General features: G+C 37.0%; 1 protein-coding gene and 1 long non-coding RNA gene across 5 annotated transcripts in view; one reads left to right on the top strand and one right to left on the bottom strand.

Moving 5' to 3' along the window:
• Window positions 1-19,803, top strand: part of CDH12 (cadherin 12) — a 579,148-nt gene that overhangs the window by 522,244 nt on the left and 37,101 nt on the right. For all 4 annotated transcript variants that reach the window (XM_068670857.1, XM_068670854.1, XM_068670856.1 and 1 more), the window contains 2 exons: window positions 8,700-8,887; window positions 19,171-19,424. In XM_068670857.1, coding sequence (XP_068526958.1) covers window positions 8,700-8,887; window positions 19,171-19,424 — 442 coding nt within the window. The remainder of the gene's footprint in view (window positions 1-8,699; window positions 8,888-19,170; window positions 19,425-19,803) is intronic.
• Window positions 1-19,803, bottom strand: part of LOC137850618 (uncharacterized) — a 38,187-nt gene that overhangs the window by 10,660 nt on the left and 7,724 nt on the right. The window lies entirely within an intron of this gene.

Raw genomic sequence — 19,803 nt, 5'->3', positions numbered from 1 at the left:
CAAATAAATATAGCTATGTCTTGGTACTATTCCACAACCAATTAAGTATATATATATATATATGTATATATATAATTCATCAATGGGTAAAATGTAATGCTCTGATGGCACAGTAAGAAATAGTCCAAGAAAAACAGATGAGCACAACAGTGGTTAGAAGTTAAATATTATATACTGCTTATAAAATTCTCCTGTTAGTCTGCACTTATTCAATTTATTTTCCCCTTATCATTAGGATTAAGTGGTAATTGATCATTAACAGCAAGATTTATGGGTCAATTATTTTTAAACACATCATTATCATCATAGTAGATTATTATCATTAATAATTGTATTTTACATCTGTTGCTTTCTGTATAGAAGGTGTAAACAAATATGGTTCATAGAAATTCAACAACATTTGGCAGGAATCACAATATTCATTGCACCCCTGTGTGTTTTCTGTGGGGAGTAGGGAAGAAATTATTCATTCAAAACACAGAGAGTATTTAGATCCAACGAATGAAATTATCTAAGGTAACCTTGGGACTGCTCAAAAGCATTATGCATTTCCACTTGCTCTTTGATACTGAAGAGTAGCCAGGGCTACAGATATAACAGTGTGGGGTCACCTTGCAATGCACGAAGAATTGGTTGCAAAGTGACTTGCAGATTTGCAGATGACAGTGTCACTTACTCTGTCACTATCATTTCTAGCAGCATCTGTCTGTTTCCCTGAGGCCTTATGTCCAAGTGAGAAATCAACACCGCCTTTCTGCTTCTAACTATGGTGAGCTTTTTTTTTTTTTTTCCTGAAAATTTAAAGGCTACAGTGCAACATGAAGTGAAACAGGTAATTATCTAATTATCATCACAGTAGCTTAGGCTCATGATTTTCAGGAATACCTAGCAAACATAGTTGTCGTCAGATTTTCAGGAGTGTTTACTCCTTGTAAAAGCATGAAATGAGATGCCCCTAAAGTTTGCAACAGTTCAGAGGTTCCTATTGACAGCAGCAGGAGCTGTAGATAACAAGCTGTTTTGAAACTCTCTTTTCTATATAAAAATGAAAGCCGATGAGACCAAAATACATATTTAGTTTAATTTTTTCATAACTAAATCTATAAAAATAAAAACAAAATAACAGAAATACTCTAGAGAAACCCTTCTAAAAGTTTTCATTCAAATTCAAGACCATTATTTTTTCTCAGTAATTTCCACAGCAAATTTGTTGATGTTATGAACATAATTTCTAAAACTCCCAAGAGTGTTATCTGTAAATTAACACTGATCATCCACAGAGTTCCTTGTAAATGCAACAGTATTTATGCAGAGGTCACACCTTCAGGTACTTAAATTGAAAGCTTTAAATATCAGTTTTACTAAGTTGAGCATATGTGCTGTAGGAAAGACATGGACTTCATGGAATAGGTCCACAGGAGGGCCAAAAGGATTGTGAGAAGGCTGGAGCACCTCCAGGCTGAGGGAGTTGGGGTTTTTCAGCCTGGAGAAGAGAAGGCTCCAGGGAGACCTTACAGCAGCCTTCCAGTACCTAAAGTGGGTCTACAGGAAAGCTGGTGAGGGACTCTTTGTCAGGGAGGGTAGGGAGAGGACAAGGGGGAATGGCTTTAATATCAAAGAGGGTAGATTTAAACTAGATACTAGGAAGAAATTATTTACTCTGAAGGTGGTGAGGCACTGGCACAGGCTGCCCAGAGAAGCTGTGGGTGCCCCATCCCTGGAGGTGTTCAAGGCCAGGCTGGATGGGGCTTTGGGCAACCTGGACTGGTGGGAGGTGTCCCTGCCCATGGCAGGGGTTTGGAACTGGATGATCCTTAAGGTCCCTTCCAATCCAAACTATTCTGTGATTCTATGATTCTGTGATTATAAAGAATAAGAGACATCAAGCATGATACCAATTACCATCCCATTGTATCATTACTTTTTGGTTACACATTAAATCACAGATATTTCAAGGAAACTGCACACAGTAAACCAAAACCTAAAACAAAGAGCAACAATCTATTTTGTACCTGTATGTTAAGAGTTCTCATTTTTATCTTTAAAAATAAACATTTTCCGCTTTAGCCTCTGCCAACTTGGTGAAGAAAAATAATGTATTTTTTAAGGAAAACTATTTGAAGAAGATGCACCCAATGATTTTGTGCAAATAAAAGCTTCACAAACAGTCTTCTGAGTAATACAGATGTGGAACATATTTTGTTTAGATGAATTTATTCATGTAACTTAGGCGTGACTCAGAGGACAAAAGATAGGGGCCTAATTTCCTTACTTGATGTAGAGATAAATGATTCTTCCAGTACCAATGATTTAGAGCACTTGGCTTAGATTTTAAAGTAAATGGTTGGACCACATTCTTAAGAGTGAATGAATTATAGTAAAATTGTGTTATTATATTTTGTGCCAGAGTAGTATCAAAAAGCTCCTGCAAGATGTTAAAGAAGCAGAGATGTTAAGCAGAGCATTACAAACTCTGCATCCCATCTTCAGCAATATACTTTTTCTCATGTTAACATTTCACATATATCATGCAATTTAAATTTTTATAGGGGAAATAAGTGTATTGATTTATTTCATGGTGACAGTGTGATCACTGGAATATTATCAATAGACATAAATGATAAATGCCAATTACGTGCTGGCTGGGGTTCTGGAAAAGGGAAAATATTTTCTCCTGAAAACTTCTTCTGTTTGTAAATCATTCTACACCTTGGTAGTTCTTTATAACCACTGTATAACTTAGTTAAAAAAACAAAAACAAAAACAAAAACAAAACATTTGATTCAAGCCTCTAGAATATACTGAAAAAATAAATGATAGTTCTCCTTCTATTTTGACCTTTTTTACTGACTTTTCTTGTTTGGTAATAATTTCTCAATCACAGTAGACTGGATATTAGCAGAACATTTCTTTGTTGGTGGTGATATACAATGAAACAGGTCATCTAAAAGTACTTTTCTTCATATGTCCTATGAGATCCCGGTAGAACATCTTCTAGCATATAAATGCACTGAGAAAGTCAGACCTGCACAAATAAACATTTAGCTGTTGTTCTTGTTTAGAGCAAAAGGGGAAGGGGAAGTAATAATGGTGGTATCTTTCTTCCATAATGATTAAAATAGTTACTACAAAATGATTAAAATAGTTACTCAGGATCTTCATTTGGTCTCTTCAGTGTGTCAGAGTTCACTTCCATGTTATTCAGGAGAAACCCTTAATTACAACCATAAAGAAGTTCTAGAAATGAACATTTTATTTTTTTCCCATTAAAACTGTGCCGTCGTGCAGAAGGTAATTTAAGATTTGTGAAACAAAACTAAGTATTATTAATGCCTGGGTGTTAGGGCAGTCATACCACAGGCTCTTTGGCTCCAGAAAAACTTTTTCAAGAATTATTTCTAACTTTTTCTTTTAAACAGAGTATTCTTTTGTCTTTGCTGCATCAAGCACTATTTTGAAGAAGAATCTGTGGATCTGAAGATCCTCAGCTGAGAAAATAACTGGCATTTCCTATTATCTGAATGCTAGCTCCATGTTGGCGCATATTATGTATTCCCTGTGGAATAATGAAGCGTGTAGGATTGTTTTTAGATACCTTTCTGTCCACAGATTTTCAGTGGGGGGGGGGGGGGGGGGGGAAGCAAATGATTAAACTGTTCTTTTGTTTTTGTTTTTGTTTTTTTGTTTTTATTTATTTATTTATTTATTTATTTCAGTACACAAAACAACAATACCAGGTACTGTGGATTTTTCTTTTCTTTTAGGGAGGGAAGAGGACAGCCTCAGGAAGTCAATCTGCTAGCTCACCTGAGGGGCTTGCAGGGTCCTCACTCAGGAGCTGCCAGCTGTGGGGAAGCTCCATCATGTAGATCACCCACTCCTTGGGCAGGATCAGGCTCCAAAGGGCTGTTGTTTCTACTCATTTTAACTTGAAGTACTGGGGAGCCTTAAACATCCAGGGACTCAGCAGGTTTTAAAAGTGTACAGTCTAGAGAGATGTAGATCATGCTAGTTATGAGCAGAGAACGAGGTATTTTTAAGACTGGCTATGCTATATCTAATGAAGTCATAAGCCTAGTTCAGAGCACTGTTTTTGGCAATGGGAGAAGCCTTGCCCTAACCAATACTCTATCTGCCTATGCCAGGTCATGTATGACATGCACCAGGTGTCCTTTCTCTTCCCAGCCTTCTGCAGGGCATGTGAGGAAAGGCACTGGTACATCTCTGTTGTGCTATCACATCTTCCCTGTGTTAGGAGCATGCACATCGGATGCCACAACATTAGCAGCAGCTGGTGTAACAGGTTAAGTATACTGAGTATGCCTGTATACGGTCTGCATGTAGAGTATCCTTTGTTTTGGCTATTATACTACTGCTGAAACACCAGCAGGTAAACATGAACTACTGGTTTTGGATTATTCCTAAAACAGACAGAAATCAGTGCCTTTATGACCTACCCAGAATAAAAACTGAAATGCCTTGGTAATTTAAGCTAACAATTGCTCTAGTATTCATGTGAGTTTTCTTGCTAAAGGAAAAATTTTCTTCCTATTTGGCTTAATTTTGATCTTAAGCTTAGCAAAGTTTTTAATGTTATAATATACATTATTGATTTTCTTTTTCCTGAGAAAACGTTAAGGGTTTTGATCAAAGAGAAAGAAATGATTGGATTTCAGTGCTGTAGGCTATAACTATAAAGTGTTATCTTGATTAATTGCAATGCAGTATTTTAAAGAAGAACTAAAAAAATACAGACAAAGAAATGGGAGAATAATCTTATGTGCACTCAGTATGTATATAGTGACAGATTAGAAAAAAGCTCAGATAAGATTTACAGCTGTTTGCTTGAAGTCCATTATGCATTTAGCTGACATCCTTAGATACTAACCTGGGTTACTTCCTAATGGTTGTTCTACTGATGAGATGTAATGATGGTTTTTATTTCTTATTCTCATCGGAATTGAAAACCTTTCTGCTAAGTGATGGTATACCCATAAACTGCAGGTGTGGAGAAACAAAAAAAAACACCTTTGTAAGTGAAAATCAAGCCCCAGAACAGCTTTTGAGCCTTAAGAACTAGAACTAATCTAGTCATGTCAAAAGAACTGTAAATGTGTGCTGAATTTCAGTCAGTATGACTGATTACCTGTCACTTACCTTTGATTTCTTCCCGCTAAGCTCTTTGGAACTGTCTGCATTTTAGAAACTGTGCAGTGGTGTATATTAGTTGTTAGTTCACCTCCACTTCAGCTTCCTGAATGCTTTTGGGGCTCAGTAATAATCCCAATCAGTCATTTCAGCCTAAAAGCTTCAACAGCATCATCACTCATTTATTTTTATCATCCTCATTGATACTGCTCAACCTGAAACTCCATGCAAGTCTCACAGCTTGAGTCACGTAGGGCACTACATGGGATTTGTAAGGGAATGCCTAAATGCTGGTCTTAAGCTGTTTAATCACTGTTTCTCTAGTTTTGGATTCTTGGTAGTATATTGGTGAAATTTAAATGTTTCTTATTAAGTTAAGCATGTCAACCGGTATTTGAGCTTTGGCCCTAAAAATAGTATTTAAAATTTGTTATTTTTTCTTAAGATTCCTTCGATAACAAAGTGAAAAATCTTAACCTGGTAATACACATTACCAGTTTTTTGCCTATATGTAAAAATATTCAGACACGCATGCAATGAAATTTGATGAAATTGTGAAAGTGTAACTACTTGCAGAGTCCAGTTTCTTAGTGCAGTCTGAGCGAAGTAAGGGCTTGCTCCTTTGGTACATCCCATATAAATCATCCTTTAAAAAGCCAGCACCAGACTTAACAAACACATAAAAAAGAGATTTATGGAACTAGAAGAAAAGATCTTGTAAGTAGAGAAATCACATGGAAGAATGCAAAATTTGACAGAAATGTTTGAGCAGTGTAATCAGTTGCTGCACACATTTGTCCACGCTTCTTGTCCCATCATTCCTAGAAGATAACAAGTTTTTCAGGACCTTTGGGAACAAAAGACTGTTACTCAGGTTTGTTTCAATGCACCTCAAAAGCAAAATGATCTAGTAGTCTATATAGGCAAAATGGGCATTAAAAATTAAATAATGCTAAACTAGCACAGCAATAAGTACCATCTTCTGAAGACAGAAAAATAAATATCTACAAAACTGTCTCTCTAGTATGTTTCATATACAGCATGTATTGAACACTTCCAACCGCCTCTTTTCTTTACAAAGACTATTTTCTGAAGAAAAAAAAAAAAAAGAAAAAAAAAGGTTTTCATGCTATACATTATATCCCATTGAAGTTTTTCCCTGATCTGGCAACAATATGCATTGTTTGTTCTCATTTATTTTATTCCAAAAGTATGTTGTTAAAGTAGCACCATAGCAGTTCCTGTATGCTGTGAAGGTGCTATTACAGGAGGAGGCTGGCACTGTAATTACATACTACATCTTCAGAGATCTGATTCTGGCAGAGTTGAAGATTACTTCAGAGTTTCAAATTGATCTGAATGACCCTGTCTTTATTGCTGTTGAATTTCTGGAAGTGATGAAATACCAAGCCACTGAAAATAACTGATACAGGCCTAAACAACCTGAAATAAGTAATGTAGTGTTTCTTTGACTTCATCTAAGTCCCATACGCTGTACAGCCAGGTGCAATAGTTTATAGAGAAATGTTTGTTTTAATGAGCCTGAGTGCTCTTCAGATCACTAGGAATATATCAGCTGGGCAAAGAAGAAAAAAATCTTATGCTCTTACATCTTATGTTCACCAAAATTGTAGCTGTAAAGAGTAAACACTGCAGCAATGATTTCTGTGATCCTGCGTAAGTGTCTGTAGAAGACATGGGCACCAGGGCTGGAACTGTTTTGGAAATGTAAAGAGATTCAAGTGTAGGCAAAGCCTTCATGGATCCCTTTTCTTCCATCTCTTCGGAAAAACCTACATAGCAGAAATCCAGTAATAAGCATATTTGCAAATGACGTTATATATCAGAAGTATTTGTGATTGTGTCCTGCATACCTTGTTAAAATTATATTATTTCCTCAGTCATTGAAGCACTACTAAGAAATAGCTGAGCAAACTCAGTCTTGATAATATTGTACGTTGTGGTGCTCCTTTCCAGTGGTTAAAACAAGAAGATGCAAAAGGTCATGTATTATACTATCTTGGAATAAAATGGCAAATGATAATTACACAATCTTTAGTCACTCAATCAATAAATGCTACAAAGCCATACATGATAATGTCCAAATGAGGATCTGACACAAGCAGACTTTACTAACAGGGATCTTCTCACACAAATATAGCAAGTTTTGCCTTCAGATATGCTTTGCACACTGATGGGCATGGAAAGGAAGCAAATAAAGTTCATTTTTTTCAGGGTAATGAAACAGGTTTGAGCAAACCGTTTTTTGTGAGCTGGTAGTTTGGACTGTGTTACCGGTTTGCTCATAATCCAGCAGATGTCATTTTTTTCCATCACGGAAGTACTGGGAAGCTGAAAACGCGGATGCAGCTTGCATTGTAAAGAGGAAACAACAGGGAGCAGTGTCTGCTGTTTAATTCAGCAGCGGGACATGACTGTCATCTGACCCTCAGTTAGGAGATACACCTCTTCTCAAAGCCGTGTCCTGGAACCTAGGACTGAATTGCTACCGGGGGAAATCTCCGAGACGTCCCCCTGGCATGCCCCCACTAGTCACAGGTGCTGGGCTACTGAAAAAGAGGAGCAAATGTCCTCCTGACTACTCACGGTAGGGAGCAGAGAAGGCCTTTGCTGATGCTTTGCTGACAAGACAGAGCTGGAGGAAGCCCAGGACAAGGAAACATGCAGCTGGCGGGGCAAGGAAGGGCAGGATGTAATACACTCAGGCTGGCTGGGGATGGCACTGAACTCAAGGCTGGCTCAAAGTACTCGAGGCCTTTTCGTCTAGCTGTTTCAATTAGCATGTCCAGCACTTTTGCAACGTTGCAGTTTTCCCGAATGAAACCACTTTGCCTCACACATTAGTGGTGATGCTTCTTAATAAAGTGTGTGCTTTTCAGACTGTTTATAAGTTTTATCACTACTATTAGTAAATAAACTGAAAATAAAAGTGTGCAGAGCTGGAAATTTGTTTGCCTATGAAATTTTAGTACGAGCACCCTCTGGTGGCTGATGCCTAAACAATGCTCTTTATATCTCCCCCCTCAAGGAATTGCACGTGTAATTACAATACTGAGTATTACAGTAATGGGTGGAAACTCTTTTTACTTTTTTTTTTTTTCCTTTCAACTACTGTGAGATGCATAGACATGTTTTCTCAAACAAAATAAAAATTCAGATACTTAAAATTGTGTTAAACATAGAAGAAAGAAAATGCATATAAACTTGCTATCTATAGGTAGAATTTAAATTAAGCTAGTCAATTTAGTCAACCATATGCGTAATATATAGAAAGACAGACAGATATCGAGAGAGAGAATTGCTAAGACCCTTACAGCTGTATTGGTCAGGATCTAGCATGTAGAAGAAATTAACATGTTAGAAATTAACACGTAAAGCATGCATATCTTCTAATCTGTTGTTGTTTTGATCTCATCATTTAATTGGATTATTTAAGTCTGTTCATTTTGCACAGGCTCCATGTTTTTAATCAGACATGCTACATTACTTATCAAAAAATCTCAAGAATTACATTTATCTCTCTCTCACAGGTATCTTCCATTTGAAAGTGCCCGAATCCTCTCACGTTGGTTCTGCTATTGGAAGGATCAGAGCTGTGGATCCTGATTTTGGGAAAAATGCAGAGATTGAGTACAACATAGTTCCAGGAGATGGAGGAAACTTGTTTGACATCACAACAGATGAGAACACCCAGGAAGGAGTCATCAAACTGAAAAAGGTATGTGGCACAGACGGGGTACATGTACCTATGGCTTAAGTGAGAAACTGGGTAAGATAATTAAATATTGTGCAATTGTACATAGTGAGTAACACACAGTAATTTTTAACTTTATTGGAATCCTTGTTTATGATCTTAGTCTTAAAAGAAATTGGAATTTAGTGCTTCATTTCATATGCAGTCAAGTATGACTGTTCACAAATAATATCTGTATTAATGGTGGAAGAGTAATTCTTATCTCTGTCTAGAAAGTATAATTTGTCTTTTATGGGAAATTTTCCTCCTAAAACCATGAGAGAAATTGTCCAGCTCAGTGCATGCTATCAAAGAACAATGTTTTATGTTTGGGATCATATATTTCATTTTAATTTTTAAACATTTTATTTTGAATGTTTTAATGTTGTCTTTATTTTATAATAAAATTGCTGTTCAGTATTTGAGTGAACAGAGATCTTCCTTGGGGTGGGTGAGTCCCAAATGATTGCAAACTCATATCCTACTTCCAGTGTCCGATATGGATGCTTTTCAGATGCACACTGCATCTCAGCTGGTTTAGTGTACTGAAAAAAATAACAATAATTAAAAAAAAAATAATCAAGATTACTGAGTTGATTGACTTTAAAGATGGAAAGAATAGACATTATTTGGAAGGGGGTGATTAAAGTACTCAGCAAGAGAGGTCCAAAGTAGGGGCAGTCCCATTTTAACCAACAGCTAGCTTCTGAGCCCATGCATGCACATCTACACTAATGATCAACAAGACTGAACCAACAGCTCACTTTGAGAGGCCAGGCTATGCATTATAGATGGCTCATGTTTGTGGGTGTGATTTTTGTAAAATAAGCACATCTGGGAAACAACACTTACAAGGGAGTAAGGATACTGGATGTGCATATTAAGATAAGGTTTAGAAAATAAGAAGCTTTAGTTGCAATGACAGTTAGAATTTAGGTGCTGAAATTTCCCCCAGCTCTGGGCATGGAGCCATATTTGCCTTATATTCTTTCTAATGGTGGAAATCCTGGCCCCAGCCTCTTGACCTGGGAAACAGTAAATTATCCATGGGTGCATTAAAGGAGCAGATGATGTCATATCACCTACTGTTAGGCTATTTTTAGTAACGCAAGATGGAAACTAAGATACCCATGTGAAGTTATTCACCAGTGAGACATGCTCTTCATCCCATTCCTTCCCACCTTCCCATTTTGACCAAAAGCTTAAATGTACTGCTTCTTCTTCTTCTTTTTTGAAATTGCAAACTCTCTTTTGTTTTTAAAAATAATTCTAATAACCTTTTCCCCTCTGTGAAGATGACTCAAAAATAGCTCCATTTGGAGCAGTAAGGCTTAGCAGCTGTGTGCCCCCCAGGATGCACTGCCAGGCGGAAATGGCAATTAGTGGGAGCCATTGAGAAATAAATATTTGAGCATCGAGTGTAGATTTTTGATAGGATTTAGTTCTGCCTGGGTTGGTCCTAAGCCTCAGCTGTGCTCCTTGTTTTTATCCACTGCAATGGAGGTTTTCAATACTTATGATTAATGTATATACATATCAGACTGTATAGGCAAAAATATTCAAATTAGCAATGCATACTCAAACAGCATGCATATAATATGTGTTACCAGTGAAGAGCATCCACATATGAATTACCCTCATACAGTTATCTAAGGGCCAGCACAGGCAAAATGCTTGGTCACTTTTGAGGCTGCTTAATGGGGAACTATAAATCTAATTGACCTAGAATTTGAGTAGGGGGAAGGGATAAATGACACGACAAATGCTATACGCAGATACTTTACTTGTATTTTGCTAAATTTTTTCAGTCTCTTCAGTAATAATATACAACATTTTGGAAACCTTAGGGTGCTTCTGCAATAGCAGAAGGATCCTGTAATTAATGTCAGTTGATGTTGTCATATGTAAATGCTAGAACTTTGTCATTGAATAGGAGGAAAAATTAAAAAAAAAAAAAAAAAATCAAATCCTAATCCCTCCTTAATCTTCTTCATCACAATGAGCCTGGAGACCAGTGACAGGCTGTGCAGGTCAGGGAACTCCAGCTTTGTTCTATGCAGGAGCATGGAAAGAAGATAAACCCAGATAAACATGGATCCTCCAGCAAAGAATGCCTTTATACAGCCCCTGCATATTGCCTTTTTTTTTTTTTTTTTTTTTTCTTTTTCAAGGAAAAAGTCCCATTCACTAATCTTTAAATGGTTAAGTGTTTTACGAAATTTTGGAATTATCCAAAATCCATCCACCTGAGTTCCATGCTAGATCGCAAATTAATCAAAACCAGTGCAGATTCTTAAAGCTACTGTTAACTCAGTTTATAATTCTCTACACTTGTAATAATAGCACAGATGTATTTTTATGGGTTGCAGTTCTCAGATTTTCAGAAGTGCTGGACATTCACAAGTCTGTAGAAACCTATTAAAGTGCATGTGACCTATACTGTACAAGCCTGCAACAGAGTTATTCATCTGCCTGCACAGAAATGATTTCACATTACAAGGTGTTCAAAACACTGATTTGACTTTGTGGGATTATGTAAATATTTACATTAGGTATGTACTTAAGTACTTCTTTAAATCACTCAGTGAATGAATAGAATCAACACTATGAATTATAAATTGTATGTAATATTCAGTCAAAACCATTAATAAAAAGTGCCACATACTTTAAAAGCAAATTTGTGCTTCTTTCTGTATCACACATACTCTGACATTGTACGTAGTACAGTAATTTAGCATTGAGCCATTTTAAGTGCATCTTTGTCCTTTGTAAAGTTTGCTTTTATTTCTCCTGAATATTTTCTTGCAGCCAGAAACTGTCAGTCACTGTATAGATGTTTTTTTATTCTGTTGTTATGCAAGAAAACATGGAGATGTTTCTGTATCAAAATTGAGAAAACTGAATCCTCCTTGGACTATGTTTAGATTTTGTAGAAGGAATATTTTCTGACAAAAATTGCAAAAGACAAACTGTTCTTTTCAACACTCTAAGTGAACTGTGGGTTGCAAAAGCTTGTTTACTGTATCTCAGACATTAAACAGGCACAACCAGCCAATGCTATAAAAGGTACACATCTTAAGTAATTCATTTCGGTTGCTAATTTATTTTTGTGCTATGATCCAATATAAGCCTTATTACTACTACTCTTGTGCTATTTACATATTTTCAAATTGGAATAGATTTCATTATATTCTGCTGAACAAATGATCCAAAATGCTATGTAGCACCACTGTGTGGTTAGTACTGTAATAGCTTTCTCTCCGTCTCAAAATAAAAAGGGAAAATATTTTGAGCAGAAGGAAGGGGAAATGTCTGGCTTTGATATAGGGCTGCACATGGTTCTCTGTGAGAGTAAGAAATAGTAGGCATAGAATGACCAGTCTCTTCCCTTGTGCAGATCTGTCCAATACCATGTTAGTCACATTTTATACTTATATAGTCATCCTTATCTGTTATCCTACCTGGGTACTCCAGAAAACAACAGCAAGTGTAAGCTGCAAGAAGTGGGGTGCCAGAAGAGACCATTTCCTCTGGACTGATGTGTGGTGGGCACAGGGTAGCACTCCCCTGTATGTATGGGAGGTATGGGAGGAAACTCATCAGTCCCAGACAAGCTTCTGGCTTTATCCAAACTGATAAGAAATCTTTGATGACTGCGTCCAACAGGAAAATAAATAAATAAACAGCAGGATCCAAGTTTCACTAAACATTTGGCACTAGGTTTATTAAACCAAGGATGAGTTTACAGGATTAGCCCACTGTGTGCAGAAGCCTCTTGTTTGGCTTAGCATGAGGTAATCCAGAAATTGAGTAGGGTTCAAACACCGAGCATGGCTCAGACATTACTTCACTAACTTGTGCAGAGTGTCTCAAAAAGCTAGGAGAAAGCTGTTTTGGGGCTTCATATGGTGTAGCCTGTAGTGCTGCACCATGCTGGGTGGGTTCCTGGTATGGGTCAGTGGATACTCTTCTGGACCCATTTTTGTAAGCCGTGTAACACTGCTATCTGGCCAGGTGACAAAGCTGTATCCCTGAAATCACAGTATGTCAAGGATACAGCTTGAGTGATGAGAAAATAAGAGAAATTGGGGGAGCTGACAAACTAACCCAGTAGCTGCATGGAGGTATTTGGACTATATACTTTTTCATATTCTCAGTGGCTTCTTTAACTTTTAAAAAGATTTTAAAGCAAGTAGAAGTTTGCTGAGTAAGCTGAGTCTTCTTGCCCATGGGACAGCAAATGTACGTGGTACTGAGATATCACGTAATGGCAGTCTGACAGCACCTACACAGTGCAGTGGTGAGCACAGGACAGGCTCCTGACGTGCCAGAATGTCATTGCTGCTGCTGCTTGCTTTGCTCACCCACCCCTTAATTCTCCAAAACCATGGAACACCTCCTGTAGTTGTGTGCAACTGTCTGTCTATCATCATAACTCACAGCTTTGTGTGAATGAAGAACGTAGCAGATAGTTTTACATTTTGAGGAGGAAAAGTAGGCTATGTTCCTCAGCACAAGTAGAAAGGCATTAATTGGGTACAGATGCAATCATAAAGATCATAATAGCCACAGAAAAGTATGACAAAACCAGTACAGAAGGGAGTACCTTCCCTTCAGCCTGCGTAGTTTTTGGATAGAATGAATGGGTTTGGCTTTGAAAGTGAAAGGCAGCTACAGAAATGGGTAAGATATGGTGATGTATGGGGAAATTTACCTTTTGGACAGATACTTGTATCCACTTGTTCACTTCAAGTACTCCACCTGTTATTTTCTTTCTTTAACCTTGCAGTCAACTCTCGATTATCCATGGATGGATGGATTAGCTAGACTGAGAGATTAATCAGTCCTCCCCTCCCTTTAATGCTTCTAGACTGATGCTGAAAGCAGGGAGAGCATGACCCAGCCTGCTGTGTGCAGTAGGCCATGATCTGCTTGTTGTGATTCAAAAGCCATCCCTGCTCTCCAACAAAATCTATTTACAAGTTTTGCAGTAAATTTAGTACTGTCTACTATAAAATGTATACAGTTTACATTATCATGTTCTTGCTGTATCATACCTTCCTCTTCCTCCATCCTCTTCCATACTTGAAAAACAAACTGATCCCTCTCTTGAAAAAGAGACACAGGACATTGGCTCTGTGTTTTCTTATCTGGAAATACAGACATTTCCTCAGATCTCTCCAGTAAAGAAAAAAAAAATCAAATGAAACAATTCATAATATCAAAATTATTTTCCACTGTCATTGTCTGAGCTACAGATATCCAAGGCAAAATGTGCACACCTCTCACCTTGATGATAAGAAGTACCTCCTACTCACAATGTGCTTCTTTTACTCACAAATTTAAAAATATATAATGAGAATATTCATTATAGAGTCTTACTCAAGGAAAACACCTTTGTCCCTCTCCATGCTACTCATTTTCAGCAAAAATTGTTTGCCAGATTGTCATGAATAACTGGAAGCATTTTTTTTGCCTATGTGCTATACTCTAAATATGTCACTTCAACTCCTCCTCAAGGAGAAAACAGGAGAGACCCTGACATTGGTCGACTTCTTCCCTTCTCCAGTTAAATAATATACATATATTTCCCCCACTTCCCATCCAATCTTGAAGCACTCACTTCAGACTTGATCAAAGCTGCAGCACTTGCTGCACATCAGATTTGGTCTACAGAACTTGTTTTTTTATTCTGTATTCTCAACTCTGAAATTAATGAACGTTTCTGTTTTATCTGGAGCCTCCTTTAATTGACTATGCTCTATAGTGCCAACTATGTACTATTTAATGCTAATACTAAAACCCATTGCAGAAATACAATTACTGAAATGCATCAATGCACAGTGAGCAATCTGGTTGCCTGCATTTCACAAATATGTAGGAGCTCAGCCCATCTTCAAGGGGAAAGCATTGCCAGATTTTTTGACAAACATGAGACAGAGTTGTTGCTGGTATGAAGACAAGCCTAAGTTAACATGTATTTCCTCTCAGCACAGAACAGTGTCCTGCTGCCCGTAACTATCCATAGGTCCTGGGGCTTACAGTCTTACCCCAAACTATGGCTTTTCCATTGGTGTAGGTATGGGTCATGAATGTATGTATCGCAAACAGCATTGTTGTCTCTTATGTGTGGATAAACAAACAAACAAACAAACAAAAACAAAAACAAAAACAAAAAAAGAAATTTGTGGAGTTTCCACTCCTGACTTTTTATGATTTCATTTTATTTATTTATTTATTTTTGTGACTAAACTGTCAGGATAGTTCTTTTCTTGCCTTAAATGTGCTTCCCAACAGAACTTACTTTATCTTTCAGCCCATTTTTCTGTTTCAGTTCACTCTATCTCTATCTCTATCTCTATCATCTCTATCTCTATCTCTATCTCTATCTCTATCTCTATCTCTATCTCTATCTCTATCTCTATCTCAATCTCATCTAATCTAATCTAATCTAATATATGGATATAAAATACAAAATATATATAAAACCCACAAATCAAATAATAAATACAGTTACACCTCTATGTATCAGCATTTCTTCACTTTTGTATTGAGTATGGACAACAGTAATGTTTCAAAATAAATTTATTTCTAAACCAGAGCTCTGTCTGATTTTCTCGTCATACTAAATACACATGTTCATGGTACTTCCTAAGTTGCAGGAGAAAGTGATTTGTCTTTATGTATTATTTGATTTGGGGATTTGTGGATTTCCTTTGCTGCACACAGCTATGTATAAACTGATAGCACTTTACTGTAAAACTGTACAGAGCAGCTAATAAACTCAGCATAGAAAAGGAAGATAAGAGCTAGTAGAGGGGCCAATGACATCTATTCTGACACTGGCACTTAGAATATCAATTAGAAGGACGCATATAATTGTTGAATGGTACATAGCTAATAAAAAGCTCCCTTACTTTTAACCATACTGCTGTTTACTGCAGAAAAAAATAATACATTTTCTAAAATAAGAGCCTTATCAAATTTTAGTTTCTGAATATAATCATTTTTATAGAAGAAATGAGTATTTTTATTGTTTTGTGGGTTTTGTGTTAAATTTTTATTTAAAAACAAGCAAACAAAAGAAATTATATGAGGTTATTCCATTGAAATCTGATTGGTTAAAAAAAGTTTCAGTAATCTTGGAGACTTTTTTTTATTATTGTTATTATTATTTTATTTTATTTTTTTAAGAATGGGACATTCTTACTAACATTGTGCTGGGTTTGTACCCTTAACAGCATTCCAGATTTTAAATCAAAATATGACTGGGCAGTATCAGATAAAATGTCGTGTCAACCACTCATTTCTTTCACAGATCTCAGTGGTATCTATTAAAAAAAATAATAATTAAAAAATAAATAAATAAATTTAATGGTATTCTAGCATCTTTAAAACTAAAAAAAAATAAAAATAAAAATAGAAATAAAAATAAAAATATAAATAAATAAAAATGTGGAGTTTTATTTTTTGTTTATTTTGTTTTGTTCTGTTTTCTGAGAGCTAGGCAGACTTTCCATTTTTTGTTTTCAGGCAAACTCCAAGCATATCATACACATGCCAAAATTTGAGACTGTCAGTAGCTGTCCGTATGGCTCAACAATGCAAAACTGGGAACAGAACGGATCATGATATGGTCTCCCCACAGATGCAACCCTTGTAAACCATACTGCTTTACTGCATGACATATGTTGTACAAACATTTTCATTTTGAAATTATATCCTAGGTTTACTGTTTGTAATCTTCCCACCTTTCCACAGACACTTGAGCTGCAGTTTAGCCTCATGTATGTTAAAAGGCTACATCCTGCTATTTTGTGGGAGTCTGTCACTGATTCCTTGCTCTGATGATAGCTCAGCACTTTCATCCTGTCTCTTCTTATTCTGAGTGCCATCTGTGCTGTGCTTACTGTTTAAGCTCTAGCTATATTTATCTGTCCATAGAAGGACAGAAAGAGAGAATTGGTTGCTCTGAGGCTACAGTAGAAAACATTTTCCCTTCTTAGGGTCAATCTGGCTTTTCCAAAATATACTATAGCAGTGCCCCATAGTGCTGGAGAGAGAGAAGTAACGTAGACACTTAATCAGTTTTCTGGGTTTCTGTGCTGTAAAATATGCCAGCTTGAGCACACCGATGCCCAGACTTGCCTGAAATCTTAATCCTTTCTGTCCGTACCCAGACAAGGACCCTGTTCCCCTTACATCATGGAAGTTGTGTATTGGGTACTTGCAAGGACCATGATTTAGTATTTCTGCCTCTAAGAGTAACTGCCTGCAAGGACTGCATGTATTATGGCTCTTGCTGCTTGCACATCTATCTGCAAATACACTCATAGATCAGAAAAGTCATTTTCTTAATGCAATTTGGGAGTATATGGACAAAGCATACAAGGCATCAGGTAGAATTAATACTTAATTGGGAGCTTAGATTTCTTGTTTTTTGTGTTAATCTTTATCTATAGCTTAGCCCTCATAATTACTTAAGACTTTTTCCACTCCAAACTGAAGCTCCAGGATTTTTCCCCCTCCCTCAAGTATTTTTTGAAAAGTTGTTGCACTTTATATAATCTGATAGAGAAGGGTTTGGCTTGGTTTGGTTGCTCACTCTAGGGGAGTTTTTTTGGCAAAGCATAACAATGAACATGAGTAGTATAGAAACTCAAAGGAGAGTATGACAACAATTTGGATAGTGAAGCAGCATACCCTTTTGTAGCAAAGGCAATAGCTTAGAGTTTCATCACTGGGGCACAAGATCTTCCACATTTTATTTTGTCTGTATCTTCTCAGCCTTAGCTGCGTCTTCTTGTTGTCAGTCCAGTCATGAAGCTGCAACTCATACTGGCTTTTACTGGGAATTTAGTCTGTAGAAGGATGGCTCTATTTGGTAGTGGATTGGTTAGTAGCACTTGGCTTTCAAGCTTGATTATTTCTAGGGCATATAGACTTGGCTGTCTAATTTTAAATCCCCAGCTCAGAAAAGACTGGCTATGTAGTCTATTAAAATTATAATGTTTTTCATAAGGATTTTAAACCATTATGCTAGCTGTTCAGCTAATGTAAATCAAGGTAACTCCATTGATTTTAATGGAGCTGCTTCAACTCACACTAGCCAGGCATCTGGCCAATTATGTCCTGCTGTGATAAGGACAGAAAATAGCATAACTTAAATCTGTACTAGCTGTGACAAATGACTGGAAACACTGTGGTAATGATGGCTGAGGAGAAAAAAATGACAGACATTAACATATTCTTGTTCCTACACTGGTGATCCTGCTCTCTTTTCCAGATAGTATATCCTTCCCGCCTGAAAATTTCTAACTCGACAATTATAGAGAGGAGCCGCTAGGTGGCAGTATTGCCCAGACATCACGAAAAGATCCCTCACTAAAATTAAAAACGTGAAAACCACAATGCAGCAAAATCTTTTTTCGACAGAAAATAAAGTTTCTGTGTCTTTTCAACTAAATATGACTTCATTATGGTTTTGAGATTATTACTTTTCTAAAACCAAAGTTACTAAATTGATGTACATTGACACAAACCCACATGAAAACTATCTGCAGAAATTTCCATCAGAAATCAGAAAGGTACAAATGCTGTTATGATACTTTCAAAATGTTACAAATTACACCTAGGATCAGAAGGCAAAGTCGGCATTTTCTACATATGTACTGCTCAAATATATCTAGTGGATAGCAGTTCACTCAAGATAACTATTTATTAGGAAAACCTGATCAGGTTTGAATTCACGTTGCGAGCCATACCTAAGTTTGGTTTGACCCATCAGTATATATCAGAGTTTTCATTTGGGCTCCTTTCTATCATTGTCATATTTCTCTGAAAGCTTTCCTTGCTAAAAGCAGTGCAAACCTTCTGTTTAATGACCTAGACCAGCTGGAGATGGTTGATTGGCTGTGCATGGGAGTTGTGACAGAGCTAATTTGCAAGAGGTGAACGGTAGTCAGTTTCAGACATCTACAGTGTAACTATTCACATCCATGTCAATCATCCTGAATTTTTTAATGCAGATAAACAGTTGTTTCCTGTACATGATTCACCTGGCCTATTTCAGAAACCACCTTAGCTTGAGGTTTATTAAAATTGTCCATTCCTCTCCAGTGACTGCAAAACCATGTTAGATGATTAGCTCAGGAGCGGAAGTTTACATTGAAGACATCTTAAATTATGTCAGATTAATTCTACCAAAGCAATTTTGCAATGTTTAATTTTTAGTCAAATCTTACATTTAGCTTTTGTTCTTTCCACAGCCATTAGACTTTGAAACAAAAAAAGCATACACCTTCAAAGTTGAGGCCTCCAATCTCCATCTTGACCATCGATTTCACTCAGTGGGTCCATTCAAAGACACCGCTACTGTGAAGATAAATGTGTTGGACATGGATGAACCTCCAGTTTTCAGCAAGCCTATGTACACGATGGAGGTTTATGAGGATACTCCTGTGGGGACCATTATTGGTGCAGTGACAGCACAAGACCTTGATGCTGGCAGCAGTTCAGTTAGGTAAGAAAGCTTTTTCTCCTTCAATAACTTTCAGGCAATCCAAACTGCTGCTGACACGGACTATGTGGCAAAGAGCTTAGTAAGAAGATGTAAATTGTTCCAAGTCTGTTGCTGTAAGAGGTAACTGCTGCTGAAAAATATTGAAAAGAAATGCTAGTTTAGGCAGTTTATCTGGAAAAATGCATTATATGCTGGCAGCTTGTCATCATACAGAAGATCATACACGTTACCATGCAGCGACATGGCTTCAGAGATTGTGTCCTGTGACTAAGGAAGTAAAAGATTATTTTGTCTGATGTCTGGGACTTCCAAAAAAGCAGCTCTGACATACAGTAGTGAAAAAGGAGGTTGTCTGTACTACGTCTATGTTGCCTTGACA

The sequence above is a fragment of the Anas acuta genome, chromosome 2 (assembly GCF_963932015.1).
Source record: "Anas acuta chromosome 2, bAnaAcu1.1, whole genome shotgun sequence".
Lineage (NCBI taxonomy): Eukaryota > Metazoa > Chordata > Aves > Anseriformes > Anatidae > Anas > Anas acuta.
The sequence above is the reverse complement of the archived record's forward strand: the minus strand, read 5'-3'. Positions and strand labels throughout refer to the sequence as shown.